This window comes from Anopheles gambiae, chromosome 2 (assembly GCF_943734735.2).
Source record: "Anopheles gambiae chromosome 2, idAnoGambNW_F1_1, whole genome shotgun sequence".
Classification (NCBI taxonomy): domain Eukaryota; kingdom Metazoa; phylum Arthropoda; class Insecta; order Diptera; family Culicidae; genus Anopheles; species Anopheles gambiae.
The window spans coordinates 4408571-4424019 of record NC_064601.1 but is presented as its reverse complement, the minus strand read 5'-3'; the positions used below and the strand labels follow the sequence as shown (position 1 = coordinate 4424019).

General features: G+C 47.6%; 1 protein-coding gene across 1 annotated transcript; it reads left to right on the top strand.

The window, feature by feature from the left end:
• The first annotated feature begins 473 nt into the window (after positions 1–473).
• On the top strand, positions 474–14710 carry LOC1281765 (BCL2/adenovirus E1B 19 kDa protein-interacting protein 3). The gene is made up of 5 exons (XM_003435772.2): positions 474–1739; positions 11106–11500; positions 12349–12419; positions 12510–12683; positions 12772–14710. Exons 1-5 carry the CDS (start codon positions 1619–1621, stop codon positions 12821–12823), a joined length of 813 nt encoding a protein of 270 aa, XP_003435820.2. The 5' UTR covers positions 474–1618; the 3' UTR covers positions 12824–14710.
• Positions 14711–15449: the final 739 nt, after the last annotated feature.

The following is a 15449-nucleotide window of genomic DNA, read 5'->3' as shown; positions in this document are numbered from 1 at the left end:
AGTTGGTGACTCCGACTCCCGACGACGACTCTCCAGACGATTAAACAAGGCTCGATTTTAGTACCAAGCGAAATCAATATTCAAGAAACACAATATCTTTAGCGTTCTTTCATACAATTGCACTAAAAATATGAGATTGAAGGTTTATTTATTTAACCAGTAATTATTATTCTTCATATTAGGTGTTGTACTAAAAACTTTACATCATAATATGTGATTGTGTAGACGCGATCTGATGCAGCCAATATTTTTAGGGCACTATGGGCAAACTAAACAAACAAAATACTTACAATGAAATACCGTCAACAGTGTGCGATAAATAATCTCTTATCTTCCGATGCTCCACTTCGTAAAAATGTGTGGTTTGTGAATTTCCAACAAAACTTTTGCCAAAAACATGTCTTTGCTCCACCTGCAGTCAAATGTCACTTCAACGGAGAACTATGGGCCTATCAGCAACTGAGGAATGGTCAAAACTGCCCCGGTCCGTGACAGCGTACAGGTGCACACTCGACCGCGGAAACGAGTCCAAAATATCATTGTGACGAAGATAGGGGCATAGAATAACAGCTCAACGGCAAATCTTCGCACTGCGGATTCAACCGAAAAGCAGTAGAGAGGGCGTTTGTTGACCAGATGAGCAAAGATTCGCTTCTTGGATGTGCCGTTTGATAGTGAACCCAAAATCGCAAGCCAATTCGTGTGGTGAATGATTTAAAACGATTGTTGTGCGATAAATCACGTAAACATTTGCTGATAAAAAACGATACAAGCGTCGGTTGCTGAAGACCCCAAAACGATATTGGAAATTGGAGTGGAGCTTTGTCAGCGTGTGTAGGTTGAAGAGTAGCTTTTAAAAACGCACACATTTAATGCGCATCGGTAGAGTGTTGTTCGATTTTACCCTCTCGTGAGATAGTGTGCCAGCTGTTTACATTGCCGTTGCGTTTCCGAGAACGTCCCGTTTCCGATTGCACGCATTAATCACACCACACTTCCGTGTGTGTGTTTTTTTTTGAGAGCGCAGTTTGTTTTTTCCCCCCATCCCGGAGTGCGAGTGCGAGGTGACGCGGTGGAAAATTTGGATCCGGAGCGCCGAGCTGTGTGTATTGGATTCCCGCTGGCTGACGAAAAAGCCCTGCGCCATTACGTTGTAAACAAAGCCGTCGGTCGTTCGGTGTGTGCGTGTGTGTGTGTGTGTGCAGTGCGGCTACACGAAAGGTGCGTCTCTTGGAGGGTGCAGTGCGCGTGTGTGAGTGAGAGTCTTTTGTCTTTCCAGCGCGGTGCAGGGCTGTACGCGAGTGTGTGTGCGTGCAGTCGAAAGTGGTCCGAGCCCGAGTTTGTTGTTTTGCAGCGCGGCCTACGTGACGTAGCGCGCGAACGTTTTCGGGGTGGTGAAAACGCCAACGGTTTGAAGCGTACGCGTCCGTTTGCTGGCGTTCTTTGTTTACAAAACAGCACCCAACCAGCGCACTCACGATTGGAGCGGAGTTGGAGTAGCGAGCAACAGCCAAACACAGCGTTATTGTGTGTGTGTGAGTAGTGTAGTGGAAAAAGGGATCACGCCACAGAGAGGAAAAAGGGGGGATCTTGATCTCGCTTTCCCGTGGAGAGAGGCATGTTCCGTACGATAAATCTGTCCACCGATAAAAACAGCCTGCTGAGCAGCAGCACCAAGGCAACAATGGCCACGTCCACCAGCAGCCAGCTGACGAAGATGGGTCCGGAAGAGCTGGGAGGTAAGTAAGCTGGGTGGAGTGAATGGTTGGCCGCGAATGCATCAGCGGACTTTCCCCGCTCTCCCCACGATCACGGAAGGCGCAATCAATACTTTTTCCCACGCAACAAGAACGTGCGTCGCCGTCACCGGGAGAGAGGAGATGCCTTATTGCGTCGTAGGCGATAGCGTTCAAACACTGTGTGCATGTGTGTGCGTGTGTGTGTGTTTGTGGGGGGAGTGTTTACCTCCCTTTGCAACGCTTTTTTTTTGTAGGGCCCGCGCCGGTGAAGCATGCTTTGTTGTCAGTCAACACTCATCTCATCGTTGTCGTCGTTACGGTCGGCTGGCGATTCTGCGACGAGGGCCTTGATAGGGAATCTAGCAAAAAGTAGAAATTGAAACCGACCGCCGGTCTCCTTTGCCTCGCCCACCGGCAGCAGTGGCCATTGGAATGCACTTGCCGCGTGTTTTCTGTGTAACGACCAGGCGACGCCAAAAACGCCGGTTCCGCCTGTTCTATTTCTGTTGTTTTCGATACCTTTTTTTCCTTCCTTTGCGCTCGCTGTGGCTGTGTAGCGATAAGAGGAAAACCAGTACACGGTGGCAATGGTCTACTGAGCACGATAGTGCACAGTGTCCGACAGCACTCACTCAGTGGGACGATGACCTTCGGTTGGTAGGAAAACATGATAACAAATACGTTTCGTGCCCTGCTCTCCCTGTCTCTGCATAATTTGGTTTCCGGTTGCAGTTTCGGTTGGGCTTCACAGCGGTGAAGAAGCCGTCGAAAAGAGGGAACACCAAGAGGGCACTTTTCCTTTGCCAAACCTGTTTCGTGCTTTTACACCGGCCAGGGTTTGACATCCTGTGTGAAGTCCTGCAGAGTTCCTTCGGTAGCTTGTAAGAGTGAGTCACATGCAAAACACATGTGGGAATGAATTTGGGTCACGTATTATCAACAGCGAAAAAATGTGCACAAACGAAGCAAGATATAACATTCAGGCAACATCGTTAGCAACAGTGTTGCAGTGTTGTTTAGCTGGTTGTGTACGTACATTAATAATATTTGAACAGTAAGTAGCAGAAACACACAAAGTGTTAAGTGCTTGTTGTTTAATTACACCGTTCGCAGGAATAGAACAAAAGAGAAAAGAAGCAGATTAAACAAACAAGCGAGTTGAGGAGCGATAAGAAACCACAGGCACCACCACCACAACCATTCCATTCCGATCGCCATCGCCTGGGTGTCGCGCAATGTTGCGCAAAACTAAGGCCGCCCAGACACTTTCGCCGATCGAGCAACGGGGGGTGATGCAAATGGTTCGTTTGTTGTGGGCGAACGGAGAAGATTCCAATGCCAACAGGAGGCGAGGGAGGGCAAAGGCGCGCGATAAGAGCGAATCACGATTCGATGCTATTGCTCTCTCTCTCTCTCTCTCTCTCTCTCTCTCTCTCTCTCTCTCTCTCTCTCTCTCTCTCTCTCTCTCTCTCTCTCTCTCTCGGCCTACGCCGTGGTCGCTGACGCGTTCGAAAAGCGAATAGAAAAAGGGTCTTTCGATCGGGTTCGATCGGGTCACTGCTAAGGGCTGCTACGTTTGGTTTGCTGATAAGATATCATGTGCTTAAACCCGGCGAGACGAATGATGATGGGGGAGCTGTACGACGGCGATGATGATGGTGATGATGTAGTTGAAAACGGTTTTCCAATGATCGACTGTGCTGACGATCAGCTGTGATGACGAATTTCTAATTCGACTGTAGAATCAGGAAGAGAAGGGAATTCTATATCTAATCGAACAGGATTCTTCTAGATGCAGCAGTGTACTTGTATGCTTGCAGTTTGCACAGTTCCAGTAGGAAACCGATCTTTAGGCCCTTCACCAGGAAAACGATCAACGATCTGTGAAGAACGAACATTGACACAAACAGAACTCTCTTTGTTTTGTTTCTACTGATCGATTTCTGTGCTGGTCGCTTCACACTTTGCCACCAACTTTCCAGCTGAATCGCCACAAACAAAAGACGTTTTAAAAAGGAAAGCATTTAAAATTAGCAAATGTGCCAGCGAGGCGCGGGGCCATATGTTGAACTGCTCTGCCAGCGCCGTTTTTATGTCTGTTTATGTGTTTATGCACTTTTTTTTGCGCAGGCCAACCCGCGCCCCATCAACCCGGTTTGGATGATTTACAAGCGTATATGTTTTTGTTTTCCATTGCGCCACGGCTTACTCTGACACAAACACACTGGCACGGGGCGTGTACTGCAAGTGTGTGTAACGCGCCCCACCAAACGCACCAAAAAACCGGAAACTGGGTTGCATTTGCTCCATTGCCAATTGCACTAAACATGCAGTGCAGCTGTGTTTGTGTGTGCGTGTTCGTATCGTGTGCACGATCGGTGAATGAACTTCGCCGATGATGATGGCGATGATGATGCGCCAACCGAAGACTTAGAGGCGCAATTTTAAGCGCCAATAGAAACCGAATTGATTGTACCTGTTGGGGGGAGGGGAGGGTTATTTTTATTGCATGATTAGTAGGAATTGGTTTAATTTTGAACGTAAACACGACCTACGAGCATTTGATACCGGCAATGAATGCAACGGCACACGCTCTGAAGAGGGAAACCCAAATATAGACCTCTGACGACGTAGTTGTAACGCTGTGTAAACAAGCAGAACGATTAACGTAGGCCTGCGAAGAGCGGGGGGGCAATTCGGGCTCGTTATTATTTTGACACCATCTGGACGGAATTCGTGTGCGAATGCAACGCAAGCGCTCGAAACAAAAGCACGTTTTTAATGATAAGCGCCATTTAATGCAGTCTGTTCCGTTGCAATGTGGGTCAACCGTTATCAAGAGTCAGTGATGGTATCGTTGAATGCGTCAAAACACCTTTTTTTTAACGTAAAATTTGCCTACAATGACGATGAGTGGAAACAGAGATTGGAAACGCTGCTCCTCAATTTGATCGTATTTGATCTTGTTTTGCAATAATGTCGCCTTGTTCTGTGCTACATACACACACCAGTCTCACCATCGTCAGTCAATATTAACCCAGATGACAAACGTTCAAATGGTCAATAAAAGTGGGACATCATCATCATCAGCGAATGTTCCGCCACGTTCTCCAACACAACACAATGCCACCACTCAAGGAAGCGTCGTTTCCTTCCCATTTTGCGCGGCATTCGGTGGCGTTGTTGATGGATGCCATGACACCTGGCCCAGCCCCCTCCCCTTCCACCAACGTGTGTTGTTTTGAAAGAAACTGCGACGAATCTGTGACGGTCAGTTTGCCTCCCGACCGAGCACAGACACACACACCTGAGTCACCCCGGACACACGGGAGCTGGTGTTGTTGTTAGGTCGGATTTTAATAATCTCCGGTGCAAATTGCAACTGCAGTGCAATGCAGCGTGCGGTAATGGCGGAATTGCTTGCCCATCCCTTATCACGCATTAATCGTTTGGCTGAAGGGCGAATGCACCCCATGCTCCCTGCTGGGTGATGAAAGGTAGGAGGAGGAGGAGGAGCGAGGACGGTGCATTGTTGTTTGTGTGGCGAGTTTGAGAGCGCTTGTATATTTATTTGTATACGAGATCCAGATCCCTCTGTCGGTCCAGCCGAGTCTAGACGGGACAGAGATTTATTGTCGGCTCTCCGTAGTCGTTTGTGTGCGCGGCAGGAGGAAAGAGTGTTTTGGAGGCGGGGAGGAAAATCGCTAATTCACCCACGTCGCTCTACTTCGCAATGTCCAGTTTGCGAGGCGCTAGTAAAAGGAAGAAAACGGTGTTTGTGTGTACATTGATAGCGGTTACGCTTCGAGCGACCAGCGAGACGTTTGCGTTTTGAGTGTGTGTCCTCTTGCTGTTAGTTTCACTTGCGCCCAGTCTTGGTGGACCCTCCAAATAAGACGAGCGGCAGGCGGCCACCCCAACCAACTGGCACTATACTGATAAAGAAAAGGTGGAGGTTCGTTTCTTTTTTGGCAGTTTGTTGATGTTACGTTCGTTTTCTTAAGTCGTCGGTGGATTGTTGTTGTATGGTTTCATACAGTGTTGTTGTTTCACGTACTTCACGCCTTCCGTTGGCCGGTGGAGGTAGATAACCGCCACAGAAGAAAAAAAAACATACAAAACCGCCATCAAAACCGACCAAGGAGAGGGGAATTGAACTCAGTAAAGCGTTGGCTAGTTTGTTTTGTTTTACAATTTGAGTTTTTTGTGTGAATGGTGGTGGTGGTGGGGGTTTGAAAATGAGGTCAACACACATTTGAAGAAGCGCATACCCCTGGTGAATTGTGAGTGCGAGTGAGGATAGGGGTGGTAATGTGTGGTAATGTGTGTCTTGCAACGAGTGTTGCCTTGTGCCTACATACGGCTCCAAAAATGCGTCGATGCGTCGTTGGGTTGTGTTACATTTTCCACACCGAAGGCGGGAGAAGGCGTGAAAAGTAGCGTTTCATATGCGTTTGATTTGAAGGCCCGATAATCGATTGATCGTACGATGAATGGAATGTAAACACCATTGCAGGAGAGCATAGAAAACGTTTTTCCATTTGATTTGTGTCGAAGAGTGCCCAGTCCAAGTACTGCAAAAACTCTTGTGTAAACACAAAAGTAATGAACTGCACCAATTTAATTACAATTATTTTGTGCAATTGGTCAGAGCAGCATAAAAAAGGGAGTAAGCAGAGTAAGCTGATACGGTCAATTGCCTTAATTGTGCTAATGTCTCATTAATAAGGGAGGGGATGAGAAAAATGGGCGGTGCAACTGCAATGGCAATTGATTTATGTTTGTGTCATTTACTTCACAAGGGCAACGGCGAGCTGCACCACAGTCATTGGAAGAGGTGCAAACCCATCATCATCAGCATGTGGTGCATGGAAATTAAAGCTTAAACTGCGTAGAAGAAGGTGTGAGAGTAATCGTCCGAACGGGATGGTAGATTGGTTCAATCGAAGCGTAGTAATTAATTAACTACGCCTGCTTGCCGGATGCGTTTCCGTTAATTTACGTCATTAAACCGATGCAACATATCTAGTGATGTGCTGTCTGGATGTGCATCCATGACTCCGACTCTAATTATTGTTAGTCCGATTGCAACTCCAGCAAAATCGGAACGACCAGTTCCACCCAGAGTTGAAGTTGTCCAGAATCGAAGTCGGGTGGAGCTGGACTCGGCCGGGGTTGGCTCGGGATGACTCTGTGTCCGACTACGGATGACTGCGACTGCGACTCTGGATTACTTCGACTCGGACTCCGGATGACTCCGATTGCGACTCCGGATGATTCGGACTCTGGATGACTCCGATTTCCAGATGACTCCGACTGCGACTCTGAATAACTTCGACTAAGGCTCCGGAAGACTCCCACTACTACTCCGGATGGCTCGAACTTCGACTCTGGATAACTCCGCTTCCGGATGACTTCGACCCTAGATGACTCCGAATACGACTCCGGATGACTCCGACTCCGACTCTGGATGATTCGGACTGTGACTCCGATTGCGACTACGGATTTCTTCGACTCGGACTCCGGATGACTCCGACGGCGACTCCGGATGACACCAACTTCGACTCTGGTTGACTCCGATTCTGACTATGAATAACTTCGACTAAGACGCCGGAAGACTTCGACTGCGACTGCAGATGACTCTGGCCGGACGTCTCCAGCCGGTTCCAGATAATGCTGGTCGTATCTACCTTCCGGGAGTAGGTTCCAAAATTGTTAGAGTCATAACGGATTCGACTCTGGATTTTTGCCACCTTACCCATCACTACATCACACCGATGTTCGAGCTGGAGCCAGCAACACCTTGTCTCAATGTCATACATCCATCTCTCCACCACCAATCACAGTCTGGCTTTCCACCTTCACCCGCTAAGTCTGGAAGGATTAGAAAGATTAGAATGCAATAACTTGTGATCCACGGTGTGATGCGGTGTGATCCACGCATGCATCCAGGCACTGGTACAACGTGGTAGTAGCGCTGGACGTGCTGTGTTGAACTCTGCCAGTCTATGTTTCCTTGAACTTATCGGCATCGGGGCTGGGACGACGCGGGGTGCGGTTTGTTTTGTAATTAAACTTGCTCGCGCGTCAGTCTAGACAACGGCCAGTATCGCTGAACTGCCAGTGTTGTTGCTGCCTCTCCTGGTGGTGGGCCGTTTCACTAACTTGTTTCTAATCCCCCAGTGCAGTGTCCGTACATCGTGGACGTGATCACGGAAGCACCGAAGTGGCAAAAAAAGAAGGAATGATTTACTCTCGAGAGGTGTAGAAATGGCACACATGGTTGCTCTTACACTCACGGCCAGGCAGGGCGGTTATTGCCTCCTGCGCGCGGTTGATGTCCGTGTGGGGGTGGATTGGATCAAGCTTGACCTACGCCAACACAACGCCACAAGCGCCGCATTGGCTTCCTTTGCTCTCTGGCGTACGTGCTAATGTGAGCACACGAAAGCGCATTTACAATCAAAGGTGCAAACGTGCAATGCGCGCAGTGATTTGTTTGTTTCGTGGTTGGCGACAATAAAGGGAATTCCCCCACATCACGAACACAATAGGATGGTTTGGCGTGTTGCCTAGAATTTACTTGGGATGTATCTTTCCTTTCCGTTCATTCATTCACAGAGAGAGAGAGTGAAAGTTTTGGCTGTGATTAGACGATTTATTAATAGGTTGCGACAACATACGGGAATCGTTTTGTTTGCTTGAAGAAAAGTGCATCCAGTCGGTTCATGCGGGGAAATTTGTATGCGCAGTCTCCACTTTGTCGACGAGGCTGCTGGCCCTGGAATGTAGGACAAAGACATCCCAATTGAACTGAACTTTTCATGGCAAGTTTTTTTTGACGACCAGACAACAAGCAAAATGGTCTTTGTTGTCCTGACTTGCTTTGGCTTTTCTTATTCCGTGCGATAGACAACACGCATGCATCGATGGTCATTGACGTGTTTTCCATCGTTGCTCCCATCACACTGGGAAGGATGTGTGTTTCCTTGCTGTCTTCGACTGGGGTCGAACGGATTGGCATATTATGGTGTGTCTGTTGTGCACCACCACGTCGGTAGTGTGCAATTGACGTCATAGACGCTGGGAAAAGGGAGACGTAAACTCCCTTGGGAACGGTGCTGGATGATGCGGTTTTGGTACATTGGCTGGCTGACGTCTTCCCTTGAGCTGGTGGTGTGTACGAGTTCTTGTCTTGTAGCTTCGTATATTCCCGTCAAAGGGTAGAGGGAATATTTACTTCTGTTCTACTTTGTTTACGTCGCTTTGTGTCCCCGGTGCCGCCCCAATGCAGGGCTGGAGGAAATAAGGTGCTAAAGGAAAACAACACGCCACCTCCTCACTGCACTTCCTCCAACATACATAGAAGGTGTCATTTTAGCGCACAATCGAGCTATTTGTTCGGTTCTTTCTCATTCTCCGGCAGCGTCGGCGGTGGGAGTTGTGAAGAGGTACTTAAGATATTACTCTTTTTGTTTCCATTTACTGCGTTCTATGAATGTGCAGCGGTGGCGTATTATCAGCCCTGTTTGATGACCTTACGAGTCTCGAGATTTTTGAATTGCAAGTTGAAGTTCGAGTTGTATGCAACTTATAGAAACTATAGGCACTTGACTGTTGCTGGTTGAATTGTACAGTAGCATTGTTTTGATTAAAGTGTAGAAAAAACAATAATATTGAACCAGGAATGAACAACAGTTTGAGTGGAAACAAAACTATCTCGTCTGATCGTGCCAACGTGGTCACGTAATAAAGCAGATGGTAAATATCGTTTACGAGCCACGCAGCCGATAAAAAACGGGTTAATTACAGGCCTCGCGAGTAAACACAATTACTAAAGTCTAATGAAACAGCGGATAGGCGACAAATCCAGATGGCGATAGCATGTGTTTTGCCTCTCTCCCCCAGAGGAGGGTGTGTGTATGTGTATGGTGCGATTTCCTTATAGAATCGTGTAGTTGGAGGTTGAGTTGGGATTTATTTATTGGTTGTACGGTGTTTGTTTCGATGCTTTTGGCTTCGCCCTACCTTCACTTTGGAATGCACGTGAAACTCGCGTGGCATAGAAGAGTAGGTAGTAGTAGTAGTAGTAGGGGATCATGGATAAAGCTGTGTTAGAGAGTGAGGTTGAAAGGCCTGTCTATTTGTTTACCAAATTTTGTTTGATTTTGGAGGGGGTCGTAGATTAGTGTGTGACTTCTTCACCAAGCTGGTATTGGTAAGGCAGCGATGGTGACGAAGAATTTTGGAATAATAATTTGCTCAAGTTGCTTTGAACATCATGCCACATTGTTCTTTTTTTTCTAACCACGAACTTGATGCTCTCCCTTTAAGCACATTCATCCACGGCCATTGTTGAGTTATGGAGCGAGCGGGTTTTAAGTTCTTGAAACAAGTTTCATGGAGATGACCTACATTTAGTGTGTGCGTTTGTCTGTCTAAGTTTAGCTACTAATAATTTAGCAAACAATGCCCCAATACAACCAGTGGAGGAAGAGGGATGATCGTCTTGAGCAGGGTTCCTCGCTTGCTGCACTCTAACGAACGATTCCACCATTACAAAGGGTGTCGTTGTGTGGCGGACGACGCGTGTTATAGCGCATTTGGGCATTGAAGTGTATCCGATGCGCAAACTCTAATGGTACATTGTCTATCGAAACCATTCATCCTCCAATGGAGCTCTCCCCTTCCACCCTTCCGTATCGTTCTTACTTCCTGCAGTGTTCTAGTGTTCTGGCGCTCTGAAAGCACGACATCCCCAGCACACACTAATCAGTATTCCGAGCTGACCGCGGGCAGTGGAGGAGAAGGAAACGAGCTGCTTAACCAGTGCGCTGCGCGCTTCTTCGTGATAAATATTAATTTGTGTGTTGCCCTTCGGCTTAGCCTAACGGCAAATCACACGCACACACACACTAACAGGGGCAACAAAACGTGAAACTAAACGAAATGCAACAACAAAACACAACGAACGAGCACGACGCGGGGGGACGGCGACGCTGTAGACCTTGAGCTGGGGCAAACCGCATTCGTGGCTGGGATTGTGAGCGAAAAGCCAACAACACCCCTGAACGAGTTTCACGAATCAGGGGATGAAGAAGAAAATGTGGATAAAAACACAAAATGGATGATGTTGGTGGCGTTGTTGCCAATGTTCAAGGTCACACCTGTTGTGGGGGCTCCTCCACATCCGATCCGATCATACGGCCGGAGGGGAAAAAGGTTGCACAATTATAATTCCCATCTTCCCGGTTTGCGCAACGTTACTCGGATTTGCCATTTCTTTGCTTCTTCATTTTGTTTTTTTTTGTGTTGGTTTGTCGTCATGCTTTAATCTCAACATTTCTCTTGTTTACATTTACGCAGAGTCCTGGATCGAGCTGTCATCGAACACAAACACGGGTGGAGCAGCAGGAGCGACGAGCGGATTAGTAGGCGCAGGAACCACCGCTGCTGTTGTTGGTGGAGGAAGTAGCAACAATTTCGTCCCCACCGGCACCACGATGCTGGCCGGTGCTGTTGGCACGAAGAGTCCGGACCGGACGACACCGCTGGCGTTTGCCTCGGTCGAAGAATACATAAGACTGCTGCGGGAGGCTCAGCGCGACGAGTCGAAGGAATCGAGCCGGGTCGCGTCGCTGACGAGTACGCGCAAAAACTCGCCCCGCGGAAGTCCCAAATCACCGCCCAACAGTCCAAACACGGAGCTGGCCGCCACCGAGGAAGATCTCCGGAATGTCTACATCAACTACGTCAACAAGGTAACGCTAACGCTTGGTGCAGAGCGTGTACAGTTTGATAAACGGATGCTGTGGGCAGAGAGAGAGAGAGTGCCAGTGCGAGGTGAATGGGGCGACATTTCAAATGTCAAACGGAAACTCAACCCCCTAAAATGCACACACATTCACGCGCCTGCCTGTTGGGGTGGTTGACGTAATGTGAGCGGCCTTTCGGTTGCGGTGTGGCATTGTTTTTGGTGGTTTTGGTTTTTGTTTTCAACCATTTGGTAACATCATCCGGCGAATCAGATTCGTGGCGAGGTTTTGTTTGCGGTCAACTGGAGCGTAACAGAGCTGTCGGGGGAGAGAGAGATAGCTTTCAAGCGCAACGGAGCTGTTAGAATGCAAAATGAGGGAATCCATATTAGTTTGAGGGAAATTGGCGACCTTCAGTTGGAAGTTTTCAAAGCGATTGTTTCTACTCCAAACGGTCTGGAATATGAAGGGGAAGAAGGGTGTTGTTTGCAACACAACATGGATGTATCGACATGCTCTCTAATTGCTCTGTGCTATCTGTTGTTTTATATCGACAGATATAAATGGTGTTGTTGTTGTTGCGCCGACTTTCGTTCTGCCCGGCCACACAGTCCCTGGCACAAGCTGGCGATACACAGGCACCCTTCAAACGAACGAAGGGGATCACGTTCCTGTTGTAGCCTCTGTTTGCGATAATCTTGCTAATTAACTGAGAATTTATTAGAATTGCATAACGTTGTGCGGGCGCTGATAGCATTGGCGGGACACGGACAGCACGAACGAGCACGATATTGCTGCAGCCAAACCGGATGAAATGAAGCTTATTAATTGCTTGTTTTTCGTTTTTTTTACAGGACGGTGACATTGTGAAAGACACAGACTGGGTGTGGGATTGGAGCAGCCGGCCGGATCAGCAACCTCCAAAGTGAGTGTCAATTGACGCGCGCGCGCGTAATTCTCCGCTGCTAATCTAATGGAAACACTTTTCTGTCTGTGTCTGTCTACCCCTTCACAGAGACTGGAAATTTGAACATCCCAATCAGACGCAGGAAGAGCGCAACAAACCCATCCACGCCGGCTACTCCATACGGCAGGTCCGTGTTGGGAAGAATTCCCTGTTCTCGCGAGAGTTTCTATACTCGATCGTGCTGACGAACGTCCTATCGCTGCTGCTGGGTGCAGGCATTGGGTGAGTTTTTTTTTGTTGTAATTTGGAGGCATGGAAGCTTTTAAGCGGATGAATGGTAACGTCTGATTTGCTTTGGTTTTTATTCCAGCGCCTGGCTACAGAAACGAGGTTTGTTGCTAACTCGCGTCTCGATCGAGTAATGTTGCACCCGAATGCAACTCGAACCGTCGAACCCCAATTTGGAGTCTTCGCTTGTTTGGGAAAACGCACTGTGTAGTTGATCCGTATTACGAGCGTATGCGAGTGTGTGTGTGTTTCTGTGCGGACGATAATAGCAACTTTACCCTGAAATTGGCTTCAATGCAGGAGACATTCTAACAACACACATCAGCAGCGCAGTTCCCCAATAACACTGCTGTACTGAGTGTGAAAGTGTAGTGCAGTAGAACGCATTTATTTTGTAATCACATTCGAGGAAATCAGATTGGTATATCATCCAGGCTCAGTGTTCCAATTTGAAGCTGCGAAAGAGAGGGGGCGTGCTTTACGCGACAGACAACACTGATGCAGGAGGATAGTTGGCCAAAATCATCGTTATATGTGTGGAGCATTAGAGGATGAAAGAGAGGAAGGAGTTGCGAAGATCAATCGTAGAAGCCCGCACTTTCGCGTGGAAGAATCTTATGGTAGAGGAAAATGTGTGATTAAACCAAAACGAACGCAAGAATTTGAACACGATTTAGCTAGGATGGAGTGAAATTCGGACGGACCACGGGGACACGAGGTGTCGGCAGACATACAGTTTGACGAGTCGATGGCGATGGAGGAAAAGTTGAGTGTATTTCTTTCGATAGGCTTCAATTCTAGAGAGAGAGAGAGAAGCGGTGATCAACCGCGTGCATTAGGTGAATATAGAGAAGCGGATAGAGAGGATGTTAGCTTTATGAAGAAAAAAAAAACAGAAAATGAAAGAGATTATACTGGCCACGGGAGTCTGGGGCGGTGTGTGTGCGCATTGAGGAAGGGGAACAAGAAGTAAGATTTCGAACGATTTCCGTCGAGGGCCATGTGCCAAGTGGGTGCCGTTTGGAGCGACACAGCTGATTTCCACGGAAATCATGGAGAGAGAGTGTACGGAAGCAATGTAATCCATTCGAGTAAAATTCCATTTTTTTCATACATTACGTAGCGGACAGTTTTTAGCCGTGTTGTGCTGTGTGTGTGTGTGCAGGTGGTTTTGAGTCCCACATACCACAGCAACGCACAGCAACGACACTAACCGCTTACAAAAGCGACAGGCCAAGAGAGCAGGAGTAGAATTAAGAACACGTATACATATACCGACCGGAAACGGAACGCGCGCGCGGATATTGTCGCGACAGGATATTGCTTTTCGAATGTTGAGCTTGATTTTCTTTTATAAATTAGCTACCGCTTGTTATACTTTATAACCATTTTTTCAATAGTTTCTGTATGTTTTTTTTCTTTCTTAAAATGTCGCACGTTTTTATCGTAATTTTAATAACCCGAACGGTAGCGCCACCTAGCGGGCTCGGTTGTCGATTCGCGCGTGCGGCATCTAGCGGAAGTTGATGGAAGCAGTCGAGCAGTGGCACTGTCGACACGAACCATTTGCTCGAGCAGTTTCGTTTGAAACCGTCGCTACGCAAGGGGCCGTTGCGCCGGACCGTTGGGGACGAGCTTGATTCGTGCGTTTGAAAATCGTTTATTAATTTCTATGTTTTACTTAACATACTTAGACAGTATCAGGATGGTTAATATTTATATTGCTTGCTTACTCTATTGTTTTGATTGTGTCGCTTTGTTTGCTACGTATCCTGCGTATCTTCGTCTATCAAATCTGCGTCAAACATCTTGACTAACATCACACAAACACACACACACCTATACTGGTTCATCTCCCGATGCCAGCGTGAAAACATTTGATGGCCATCATTTCGCTAGGAAGCGTAGGAGGGGATCCCGATACACACTAATTGGTATTTGTAATTCAAACGACCATTACTTTGTATTATTCCTTAAGCATTATACACATGAAATAATGAAATAAATATGAGAAAAAACGAGCAACTGGATGATCGCTTATTGTGAAAATGTTATGAAACGGTCATAAAGGCAATTCCATCTGAAAAGGGCGCTTGTGAGCAAAGAGAAGAAGCGATTCGAAGCTTATCTCTCTAAGGAACGCCCTCCGAAAGGAAGGATGATTTCTTTGCTGCCGCACATTGCACGCTTTTGTGTGGAATGGAATGTGTTTCTCTTGCACGACCAAAAATGTTGCCCCCTTCCCCCCCCCCCCCCCCCTTACTCGAACCGTGTCCGTCTGTTGCTGGTGGTTGCAGCATGATGATGGCAAGTTATTGGGAATGTTTCATCGGTCGCTATTAGATACCTGAAATTGAAACCGATTACGCTTTCGGGCCCCATGATCAATGATTTCCCAAGGACATTCGGGTGCCCCGTGGAAGCTGCTCCGTGCTTCGTCGAAAATTCCGTTGCACTGCAGCAGCAGCAGCAGCAGCAACAGCAGCAAGAAAAGGGACCAGGTTTAAGTTTAAGTAGCTTGTTTGTTGCGTCGAGTAATTGAATTCGACCGAACACAAGGGGCATTCCCTTCTCTCTCTCTCTCTCTCTCTCTCTGTTGAGGAATGCTGCACCTGGAAAACTGGGCAACCGGGTCGCAGGAAAGAGAGAGAGAGAGAGATGCATGAACTAAATATTATCAACGATAATCAAATATCTTTCATTTTCGACCATGCTCGAACTCAGCTCGGTCGGGTCGGGCCCCGTGGGTCGGACCCCTTT